Genomic DNA, 11,982 nt, shown 5'->3' with positions numbered 1-11,982 from the left:
TGGTGAGGACAGTTGGAATATTATTATTTACAACTTAAAACTTCTCGGTAAATTTTAGCTGAATGGCAATGTTGCTTTGCCAAGATGTTTGCAGTTGTATGAAAACAAGCTTGATAACTAGAATAACTTTAAAAATAGTTCTAGTGGTGAAAAATGCAACCTCAGACTACTTCCATTCGTTGTTTTTAATACTAGAAGATAACATGTAATAAATAAATGCAGGGTGATTCTAAAATTTTGCTTATGGGTATTATGATCCATGTGCACAAGAACAATAGTTAAAAACTATTGTATAGCTTTTGCAGTTACAATTACAGAATTTTCTAATGGCAACACCCACTTTTTTAATCGAAACAAAATTGTTACAGTAAAAAACCAAAAATGGAGTTGGAACAATATTTTTAGCAAAAGAAATTGTAATGCTGGGAATTTGTCAAGTGTCACCATTAATAAGAATAGTGCGATAAAAACCGACAAAAAAATTGCAAAGAAAGTGTTTGATATTTTTAAAAAACATTTTACATGCTCTTTTTCACATGTGCAGTTTCTTCAATGTCGGCATTGAACTCATTAATAGAGTCATGCTGCTTTTAATGCACTATTATCCATTAAGGTTAAACTCCACCCCCCTATTTTAAGCTTATATAAACTTCATATTTTTTTCCAATAAATTTTTAAAAAGCAAAATTTAGAACAAACTAATGATTTATAAACTACATAATTTTTTTCTTCTTTTCATTCAAAATATTGATTATTCGTGGAATTTTACAGTAATTGTACATTTTTATCTGTTTTGAGAAAAATATTTTACTTTTTGGAGAGCACTGTAAGTTCACAATTATTTATCATAAAGCTATTTCTTTTACAAATGTCATTAATTATATTAAAAAAAATTATTTTTATTTAAATTTTTATTATTTTTATTAAAAATTATTATAACTTTGAAATTTTCACTTTGCTAAGATTTATACAAAACTATACATTTAAAAAAAATCAGTAAAAATGTAAATGCTTTAGTTGGTAATTTATATTACATCAGTCTTATCTAACACTTATTATTCTTATCATACTAGGTGTATGTTTTAGTAAACCACTTCCAGAATTTTGACCAAATTTCAAATTGATAAGAATTAGTTACAAACAAAACAAAATTACAGATAAATGGCTGCATACCATGGCTTAACATTTTGCTAAGGTATATTCTTTTATACAAAAAAAAGGAACATTTAAAATATTTTTAAATAAAGTCATTCAAAAGATGTATTTTTACCATCATCATTTGCAATAGAAAATGAATTAAAAGTGAAAGTATCCACGCTTATCAAAACTTATGAGGAAAGTTCTAAGACGTAAATTTCTCTGGATGAAAACAATAAAAACAATGTGAAAAAAAGATAAACTAAAAAAAAAATCTAAGCAAAAGATAGTTATACTATGAACACATTTAATGACAGCTGTAATCAGAAAACTTTATGAAACAATACAAACTTTAATTCATTTATTGCATAGTTAAAATGTTTAATACAATTACATCATGTGAATTAATTTTTAGGGAATTATAGAATTTTTTATTTTTTTGGAAAAAAAATCCAAAAACTATATAGCACTAATAATTATAAATTTAAATTGACTGCATTGTTTTCCAATTGTAATTGGTATTAAATGAATTTGAATATAAAATGTTTTAATAACTTTTTTATTTCATATTCGAGCAGTGATTTTGAATTCAACTCATTTTAGGAAAAAAAATTTAATTAAAAAAATGACAGTTTAAAAAAAAAAAAAAATTTGAATATTTAAAAAAAAAAAGACCTATAAAAAAGATTTATCATTTAGAAGTGATATTTTTTAAATAATCAATCAAACCATAAACTGAGTTAAAAACTATATCAACACAGGTCCTCCCCCCCCCCCCCCCAGAAATTTTCCAGATTTTGTAAAAAAATTTACATTTTTTATTTAACTAGGATAAACTGACAGAATCAAGAATTGACAGGTATGTTTAAATTTCTAAATGCAATACAGTCAAGACATCCTTATATCATTAACTATTTTAATTTCTCACATTATCAATTCAAAATGAGAGTTAAAAATCAACAGAGAAGGTGCTGACATTTTCAAACATAACTGCAATCACCAATCGTGCTCCATAATAGATCCCACTGTGACCAGAACAATCATATCACAATATTTATAAGATAGTGGGGATCTAAAATGGTACATCAAAAATCAATAATAAACAGATTAGATTTTAAAGATTGATATAGCAGATAACTGAATCAGGGTAGCAATCTTTCAATACCGAATTTCCTAAAAGATTTTAAGAATAAAATTTTAGCAATTTTCATGATTTAAGCTAAAAATTTTCAAAATTTATTTCCAGGGTGATTACAAATTTACACATGTATATATTAGTATTAGGAATTTATAAATGCATAAAGAAAAAAAATTTTTAAACTAAAATTGTTCATTATTTCATGCCAAAAGTTTTCATATTAAAAAAGTAGTTTCAGATAGATGGGAATTGGTTTGCAATAATATTTATTATTCAACGGTTTTAAGATGTTAAACACGAAATTATAAGCAAATTATTTATTTTAAAAAAATCATTGATAACAGAACTGACAGGATGCATATTTATAGATATAATTAGTTACATAAAAGTGTCTAATATTAGACCAAAACAATTGCAATAAAAATATGTGAGCACAATATTATTAGTCATTGAAATGGATACGACAAAATACTGCTAACTACCAATGTTTCAAAAACTTCGAGCTTTGAAAATAAATTTCTCTGAAAATTCAAGTTTTTCCCTTTTTTAACATTGATGACAAGAAAAATAAACACATAAGTACTTGAACATATACAGTCGAACCTCGATCCATCATTCCCGCATCATTTGTTTTCCTACATTTAGCGTCCTGTTTTAATGGTTCTGCACAAATGCTATTCTTATAATGCTAACAATACCCCTTAGGATTGTTTTTAAAACTAGTAGGTTTCGTTTCTATCATTCGGAAATTCTACTGACATTTGAAAAAAATTTAAGTTAATTTGTTTTAAAAAGAGTAACTTCGTAAAAATCAGTAACTTTAGATGTTAATAAGGAAAAAATTGTGGATTTGTTACCGTTTGGGTAAAATGCTTTAAACAACAGGTATGGTGTTTAGCATCAGTTGATAAAAATGTTGAAACTTGTGGTGTTATCAGTTGAAGAAATGGTCGCAAATGCTAAAGAGGCACAAAGTGATACGGGTGAAAATCGAATTTAACACAACCAATTAGAGCAAACATTTGCAGAAAGCCTCAAAATGTTTAAAACAATGAGAAACTTTTTGTATTCACTCAAATTTCTAGAAAATAAACAACAATCAGGCAAATGTGATTTTTTTTTTATTTCTGAGCTGAGAAAGAAGAGAACAAAGTTTTCAAATACTTAAAACAATTATATTTACTTGTCTTTTTCTTGCATCGTAAACATTTTTGCAGGAAGTACTTAAATTTTTCAACTACAATTTTTTACTGTAAATTTATTAATTTTCATACTAGTCATTATTTGATATTTTAAGTTGTCCCGCATTCATTGTTTTGCCGTGTTTATCGATCATAATGAATGACCCCTCTAGAAACAATCAATCAAGATTTTACGATTATTGGTATAAAAAAAAATTGTCTGTTATTAGGCAGAAACAATTACAATAAAATTATGTAGGCACAGCGATATCATAATTCAATGAAATGAATGTGAAAAACAACACTGATAATTACTGGTACTTCAAAAACTTTCAGAGGTAAGGGTAAGTTTGTAACCATTATGTAAGTTTCCCTGAATGAGTGGCCACCCTGATTGCATATACAACATGAAAATCATAACACACCAAAAGTTTTATAACTTTTCCAAAATAGGAAAATTTGATTTAAAAGCCTCACTATATCATACAATTCAAATGATCATCACAGTAAAGATTTGCATTTCGCAATTGCTGTCGCTGAACCATTAACTTTAACAATACAAATATTAAATTAAATTTTCTAAAAGTCTCAACATACTAATGTCAATGGGATAAACAACTTATTTACATTTTTTACGACAAAATGAAGTCTTAAATACAAATGTGAAGATGATATTCTTTTTTCAATCAAATGTTTTTTTTCTTTTCACCTGAACACATTATCTAAATGCCTTCGTTGTTGTCTAGAAGGAGAAGTATCCAGAGTGCAGAGTCGTAAAAGAGGCTGCGATAAGTCCTCTAATCTATCTTCTGGAGGAGAAAGCCTCTGTGGTCGAAAAGGTGATGGTGTAAATTGAGGACTACCTAAAAATAGAAATATTCATTTAATATCCCAAACAATAGTTCTCATGTTATATTTATTTTAATTTACACTCCTTAAAGTTAAGTTAGAAAAGAAGTTTAAAATCTGGTCCCTTTAAAAAATGTTCTTCTTTTTCATGTTTCTCTCCATCTCTTGAGAACTAAGTATACAAATTCAAAAATGCTGACATCCTTTTTTAAAAAAACTTGTTTACCCTGAGAATTTTATGAAAAATATCAATTTAAATATTTTTTCTCACTAATTTAATAAAGAACATATTTTATAAGATATGAAAATTTTTTATTCTTTTCAACTAGGAAGTTTTAATAAGCAAAATTACCTTATTGCTTTTAGGGGGGAAAAAGTAATTAAACTTAGGAACTGTTCAACTTTTTAAGTTCTGGATTTTGTAATTAAAATATTTACTCATAAATTAGATGTTTAAATTTTATACTTTAAAATTCTGATTATAAACTACTAAAAAATTATTTTTTACATGGAATTAGCTTCAGGAAAAAAAATTTTTGATTGTGTACAAATGATTGTAAGCTTATAAATAATTTTGAAGTTTTTGCACAGTAATAAGTAAAAAATAAAATTACCATTTAAGTTACTCAATCTTTTGACTGTTTTTCTATTTAGATATTTTTTCAGATTGTGCCTATTCACCATATTTTAGGGTTAAAAATTTAAACCCATAAATAACGAAAAATAGGTTATTTAAAATTTTGGGTCTGATTTGATAACTAAAACTACACAGTAATTAGCTATAATATATTTAAGGTCTATTCTTCATACCATTATGTAATTGTATTGTAATAAATATAAAACCAAACTCAGTGGCGAGACAGCCCATAGAGGGCCAAGGCCTACTGTGCCAGTTTTCTCGGTTTTCTTGACCTTTGGCTCCGAGATGCAAAAGCAGATGTTTCGGTTGAGTAGTCAGACCAACCCGGAGTCCCGAGTGTTTAAATGAGTACCAAGCATGCTTGGTACTCATTTTATCGACCCACTGAAGGGATGAAATGCTGAGAAATATAAACCCAACTAACCAATTAGTTTAAAGTTGAGACATAATTCAATAAAACATAATGGAAACAATTTTCTTATACAAATTAAAAATAGCATAACAAAATTCTAAATTTACTTCAGAAATTACAAATATATCTGGTTATACTACTAACCTGGTGAGGAGAAACTGTGTGAACCATTATGACTGTTATTTAGAAACACAGGCTGACGAGTCACCATTCCTTTCCTGGCACTAGTTAACCACCGGAAAACTAAGGAGAAGAATAAGTCACAGAAACATATGTTTATTTATACAAATACAAAATAAATACAGAAAATAACTGAAGGTAATCACTTTTAAACTATTTAATACTTCTTCATGACTTGAGAAACCAAAGAGGATACATCAAAGAATACCATACACCAGGGAGCGCCAAACATTTTTAACATTGATCCCCCTAAATTTTTTTATAATTCTCTTATCGAACCCTTCAAATAAAAAACAACATAAAACAGGGGGGGAAATTCCCTGATTCTTAAATCCTTCATTTCATTTTGACAAAATCAAATTTTTAATTAAATCAATCAGATAGATGCCATTGATGGCAATGTTTAATTTCATATTTGTTAGTTTCAGTCTAAAATCGCCCAAGAACTACACAATCAATTCATTTATCCATTTTGTTAATTAACATGACTGAGGCCAGTTTCAACCATATGTGAGTTATGAATGCAATTAAAAAGAAAAACGCTGCATTACAAAGCTGTGGATATATTCAGTAACATTTATACTTGTTCAAAATTTACCCAGTTACATTATTAAAAAGCATCTTTGCTTCAAGGGATAAACAATCTCCTCTTGCAAATATGACTGGTGATGTAAAGGTGGTGCATGGTGCTCTACTAGCAAAATGGGGCAAGAAATCATTTCTCACAAGTCTGAGAATTAGTAACAAGTCATGAAACACACAAATTTTAAACAATAAGAAAATATGCTGGAATAGAAATTGAATAAGATATAATCTACTATAAAATATTTACTAACTATATAGCAATTACAAATGATATTCTAAAAAAAAATTTGAGCATACCAATAAATTTGCAATTGAATAGAATTGATATTCATTTATGATTATATATCGTACCATAGGGGTCAATATAATTTTGCTGACCCCAGCTGTACACAATTCTTTTAGAAAAATGTAAGAAGCTTTGTTATAGAATATAAAACAGTCAATGATGGAATTTTAATATTTTAGAAACTGACATGATCAAAAAAACTTTCTTTAATTTGTTAGTGTACCAACATACCCAAACATTAAAAAAATAATAATAAATAAATAAAAAATCAAATCAGATAATAAATTAAGTTATGAGCTGAAATAAGTTTGTGTAAATAGAAATGTAATTGAAGCCTAGAGACATAAATTCTTAAAAAAAATAGTAAAAATTTTAACAGTTATTGGTAATTTTAAGTTTGTCTCTCACATTGAATGAAATTTGTGTAATTTTTAGCTTGGTTCTGGATAGTGGAAGAGTTGACATGTCTCATTATTAGATTTTGACTAAAAGGGTTTTCAGAAAGCCTTGCACATGCATTTTCTTTACTAATCAGGCCTTGTCTATAGATTCTATCTAGACAAAGGTATCATTAATAGATTGACCTGGGTTCCTTAGTTACTGTAGTTGGAATCATGAACTTACATGAAATGAACATATATTTGGAGACGTATGAGGACACTCTGAACACTCTTCAAACTCTATGGCAATATTTCCAGGAAATCTGATTTCTCTTCCAGTAGAATAACTTCCATCGACTTATATAGCCACGGTTTGGCGAACTGGGCATTCAAAAGCTAGACCCTTTTATAGCCCCAATCTAAATCCCACAGAACATCTTAAAGACTGATTAAATGCAAATTACCCAGTCAGCCAAAAGGACTATCTTCACTGTGAACATTCACTTCAAGATGGACACCTGCAAGTCAATTTCTATCCCCCCCATTCAAAAGCTGTTAGAAACTCTCCCCAGACATGTGCAAGCTCTCATCAATGCAAAAGAGGACCAAAACTCTCCCCAGACATGTGCAAGCTCTCATCAATGCAAAAGGGGACCAAAACTCCCCCCAGACATGTGCAAGCTCTCGTCAATGCAAAAGGGGACCAGAACTCTTTCCAGACATGTGCAAGCTCTCATCAATGCAAAAGGGGACCAATATCATAATAACATGTGATATTGGCCCCCTCATTCGAGTTCATATTACTGGGTGTACAAATACTTGTAACTGTCAGAAAACCATTGCAGGCATTTATCATCCCTATAAACAAAATAGCTTACCATAAGAAATTAGAAAGATAAATACAACAGCTGTGGTTATCTTCAGAATGAAATACCAATCATACCAAATTTCGGACACAGGGGGAACTGGAGATGGCAGGCAGTAGCCACCTATTAAAAAAAAATTGGAATAATAAAACCCAAGAAGTAGGTGAAGAAGTACTTATAATCATTAATCATTTGTTATAAAACTTACTGCCATCTAACGGTACTTCAAGTCTTTTAATCCTAATAGGGACTTTTACTTGTTGTTTGGTGGATGGGCAGCTAATATCAACATGCAAAGATAATGCATCAATTTTCCATAAGACATTAAAATCGAGTAGCTCGACCAGAAAAGAGGTAGTGGAAGGATACATTGAGTTTAATGCAGCTGGCTTGATTTTTAAGGCTGATGGATCACTTGGAACAACCTGTAAATCAGAATTAAAATATAAAGATGCACTTAAATAATGTATTGTCATAACTGAAAAAATTAGTGCATATGCTATATAATAACATACATATGCTGCAAACACGCCATTTAGAATGTAAATTGCACGCTTAAGTTAAAGAATAATAAATGTAAAGAATAAATAAAAAATGGTCTAAATCAGTTTTTAAAAAAACTAAAAATAACCTTATAGCTTTAGAACAAACATTTCTATGAAGCATAAAAAATTTCTTTATTTTCGAATAAGGCGATTCTCCTTCCTGCTCATCAGCCAGAAAGACTATTGATGAATTCTTGATAATAATCGATAAAATTAACATCAAGTCCTCTAATTTTAATGATCCTAAAAAACTTTGTCGGAAAGACAAAAAAAACAAATTTTTTAAAAAAAAGTTGTTTTTTTTTAAGTCTTCAGTCACAAGTCATGGGTGCAATTATTTATAATTTTACAGCAATTACTTCTTCGTTTAAAAATAAAAATTTTAAAAAACCATCAATATAAATTATTTAATTAACCTAAAATTAAACAGGATGAGAGGAGTTACTCATTTTTAGACACAAGAGTACATGGCTGCAAGAAAATCATAATGTCCCTGCCACTAATTTCTACTAAAATAAATTACAAGGTACAAAAAAACTATCTTCGACTTTAACATGAAATAACATTTTTATATTTTTTTTATTTTAATTTATTTTAGAAGAGAGAAAATTAAGAACTTCACAAAAGGCGCCTTTAAAGGTTTTCAAAAAACAAAAATTGAAAATAAGCACCTTTCAGCACTTTTTAAAAAAGCTAGGCACCCTGCCATTACTAGTATGTCAATAAATTTTTTAGAAGCAATACTTTTAATTAATCAAAATTTTTAATATTTAAAAACAAAACAGCATAACTATAATACTACAGATAAAACTACATTAAATTATTAATTAATTTTTATTTTATAAATTTGGCATGGAAAAACGGCAACAAAAAAATATTTATGATGGATAAATAAACGTAAAAAAAGGCTCATTTATAAACATTAAAAACAAAACATTAAATTTTTTTAATAAGTGAAACTAATATGTATCAAAATAAAATTGATTGGTCAAGGATAAAAAGTACCTGAATGCATCGCTGTACAGCAGGTACAGCTGATATCACAATATGATTTGAACTTTGAACATCAGATAAAACTAATTCCTCTTGTTGCACATGAAATGCAGGGTAAAACGGCAACAGAAGTTGCTGGGAAAGAGATGAGGTATGATCCAAAGATACAAGATTAGCTATTAAAGAAAGTTGGCCCTCTAAAGTACTATACTCATCAATATGGTTTCCAGCTAGTGGTTCAATACTGCAGTAATAGGTACCTAAAATATCATAAAAAATAATTTTTTATAAAAAAAATTAAATACTATGATATAAAGACTAGATAATGAACCTTGTAACATGTAATATATGCAGTAAACATAGCAAATTATAATCATCTATGTAATATTGTAACCTCCAATCCCCCCCCCCAAAAAAAATGCCACACAGTTAGAAAATATTTTATTCTATTTCTTAAATTAATGTTTCGATCTCAGATCATTCCGATTAAATGTTGCCACCAAGTTCTTTGTCCTCAGGTAGCATCAATGTTAATTCTGCAAATGATGGCAATTTTGAAATTCTTGAGCCATAGTTATGCTAAGTTAGCAGCGCCATCTTTTGATGAAGTTCGTAACTAACTTTGAAAATTAGAGAAAATACATTTTGTTTTCTAATCAGATCACAAAAAACAGTATATTTTTATCTTTTTTTTTAATTGATTTTTTCAAATTGTTAGTCATTTTTTGAAAACCTGGTATATAATCTATGTAAATTAAATTTTTATTTTACAAGCTTAATAATAAATTAAGTAACAGAGGTGTAAGATCCAGAAGTTTAAAAAAAAAAAAAAAAAAAAAAAAAAAAAAAAAAAAAAAACAGAATTTTCTTCTTGGATGGTACAAATAATTTTCACTAGTGAAGAGGTAAGTAACAATTACCAAACTTAACACACCTTTTACTAAAATATGATTTGAAGAAAATAAACTCAACTGGGTAAAATTATTTATTAATATAATATTTAAAGCATTACCTTTCTCAATATCAAAACCACTTGATGTGTGGAACAAATCATTGACACTCACATCCATTGATGAACTGATAAAGTTTAATTCACAAGTGAATGGTGGTTGGATAAGAGGTAAAGGCATTGAATGTTCTGTGGCTGATGTACAGTTTTTGCCTAAAAAAACAAAAATTAATATTTATAAATTAATAAACATAGTCTCTCATAAAGTTTATAATTGCATCAAAAAATTTTCAATTTCTCCAACCAATAAGTATCTATAAGTATTTTATTATTAACAGAATATTGTTTACATTAAAAAACAGCAATAATCATTTTTTTTAAGTTTGATATTATTGTTAAAAAAGTCCACTAAGTTTTTGACATGTGTCCATCAAACCATCAAATAACCATCACATGTTTGTGTAAACCATTAAATGTAGCCTTGCATTAAAAACTTAGAGAAAAAAAATTTATGTATTGGTATGAGTATTTTTATTTTAAATTACACACTCTATGCAGAGCTTTAGGCCAAATACTAATTTTTTTGTGAAATTTATAGTATGTGAAAAACATTAACATAATTCCTTAAATTAAGAGGTATAATATTTTTATTTTTAACAGCAGAGTTTACAAAAGACAACTGCACAACAAAAAGGGCCAATATGAAATTAGAAAAATAACAAGGAAGAAAAAATAAAAGTGATGACAGAATAGTGTATTAATCAAGAATTATGATTGATTTTTTCATTTACGTTAGTTTACAAAAGACAACTGCACAACAAAAAGGGCCAATATGAAATTAGAAAAATAACAAGGAAGAAAAAATAAAAGTGATGACAGAATAGTGTATTAATCAAGAATTATGATTGATTTTTTCATTTACGTCGCACTAGAGCTGCACAATGGGCTATTGGCGACGGTCTGGGAAACATCCCTGAGGATGATCCGAAGACATGCCATCACAATTTTGATCCTCTGCAAAGGGGATGGCACCCCCGCTTCGGTAGCCTGACGACCTGCAAGCGAAGTCAAGCACTTTACGGTAGCACAGTTTAACGAAGACCAATACCGCACACCCTCGGTCCCTTTGCAGACTGATCCAAGTGGGTCACCCACCCGCACACTGATCGCTGTCAGGGATGCTTGACTTCGGTGATCTGCTGGGAACCGTGTCTTAACTATCAGTCCACTGCGGGACATCAAGAATTATGAGGTACATAATAAAATTTTGCAATTGTTAATCTAAATGGAGAGTTTAAAGGTACAAGATATGGAATTAGCCATACTCTAGCAAACCTGTAATTTTAAGGTAAGTCCTAGGCAAGTTCATTGCACAATGCTATAAGCTATGTCCGATTTAAAACAAAGTTTAAAGATCACTGGAAGACTGATTGGCAAACTTCGAGGAACAAACATTTGTAATAAATCTGTACTACATGTTTAAAAGACATATTGTCTATAAGCATAGACATATTGTCAACAACCTAAAACATAAACTTGAATAAATTATCAAAGATTAATTTAACAAAGAAGAATACAAACTAACCTATAATGTTATTAGTTCTCCGGGAATTCTTATTTTGAACAATTACAGGAATCTTGTAAGGTTTAGAGCGAGGAAGATTACTCACAACTGTAACACTTCCAGATTCTATTTCTATATGAGTTGCATCTTGAATAGTTACCTACAACAGGGAAATAGAAGAATTATACAAAATTTGCAACACAAAACGGAAATGTATAGCACTTTAATAAAAACAACCTTTTTTCTAGCCAATATTTCATTTCGTTTTAGCATACAA

At 28.8% G+C, this 11,982-nt stretch overlaps 1 protein-coding gene across 1 annotated transcript in view; it reads right to left on the bottom strand.

Moving 5' to 3' along the window:
- Positions 1 to 2,449: 2,449 nt before the first annotated feature.
- Positions 2,450 to 11,982, bottom strand: part of Gp210 (nucleoporin 210) — a 66,094-nt gene continuing 56,561 nt past the window's right edge. Inside the window, exons 39-45 of the mRNA XM_043041779.3 lie at positions 11,727 to 11,865; positions 10,205 to 10,354; positions 9,205 to 9,452; positions 7,863 to 8,079; positions 7,667 to 7,777; positions 5,502 to 5,600; positions 2,450 to 4,319 (exon numbers count right to left, since the gene is read on the bottom strand). Of these exons, the coding sequence (XP_042897713.2) occupies positions 4,162 to 4,319; positions 5,502 to 5,600; positions 7,667 to 7,777; positions 7,863 to 8,079; positions 9,205 to 9,452; positions 10,205 to 10,354; positions 11,727 to 11,865 (1,122 nt within the window). The 3' untranslated portion in view covers positions 2,450 to 4,161. The remainder of the gene's footprint in view (positions 4,320 to 5,501; positions 5,601 to 7,666; positions 7,778 to 7,862; positions 8,080 to 9,204; positions 9,453 to 10,204; positions 10,355 to 11,726; positions 11,866 to 11,982) is intronic.

Source organism: Parasteatoda tepidariorum, chromosome 6, assembly GCF_982258835.1.
Source record: "Parasteatoda tepidariorum strain Cologne lab strain chromosome 6, Ptep-v5.0, whole genome shotgun sequence".
NCBI lineage: Eukaryota > Metazoa > Arthropoda > Arachnida > Araneae > Theridiidae > Parasteatoda > Parasteatoda tepidariorum.
Note: the sequence above shows the minus strand (reverse complement) of the source record. Positions and strands in the feature narration are given on the sequence as shown.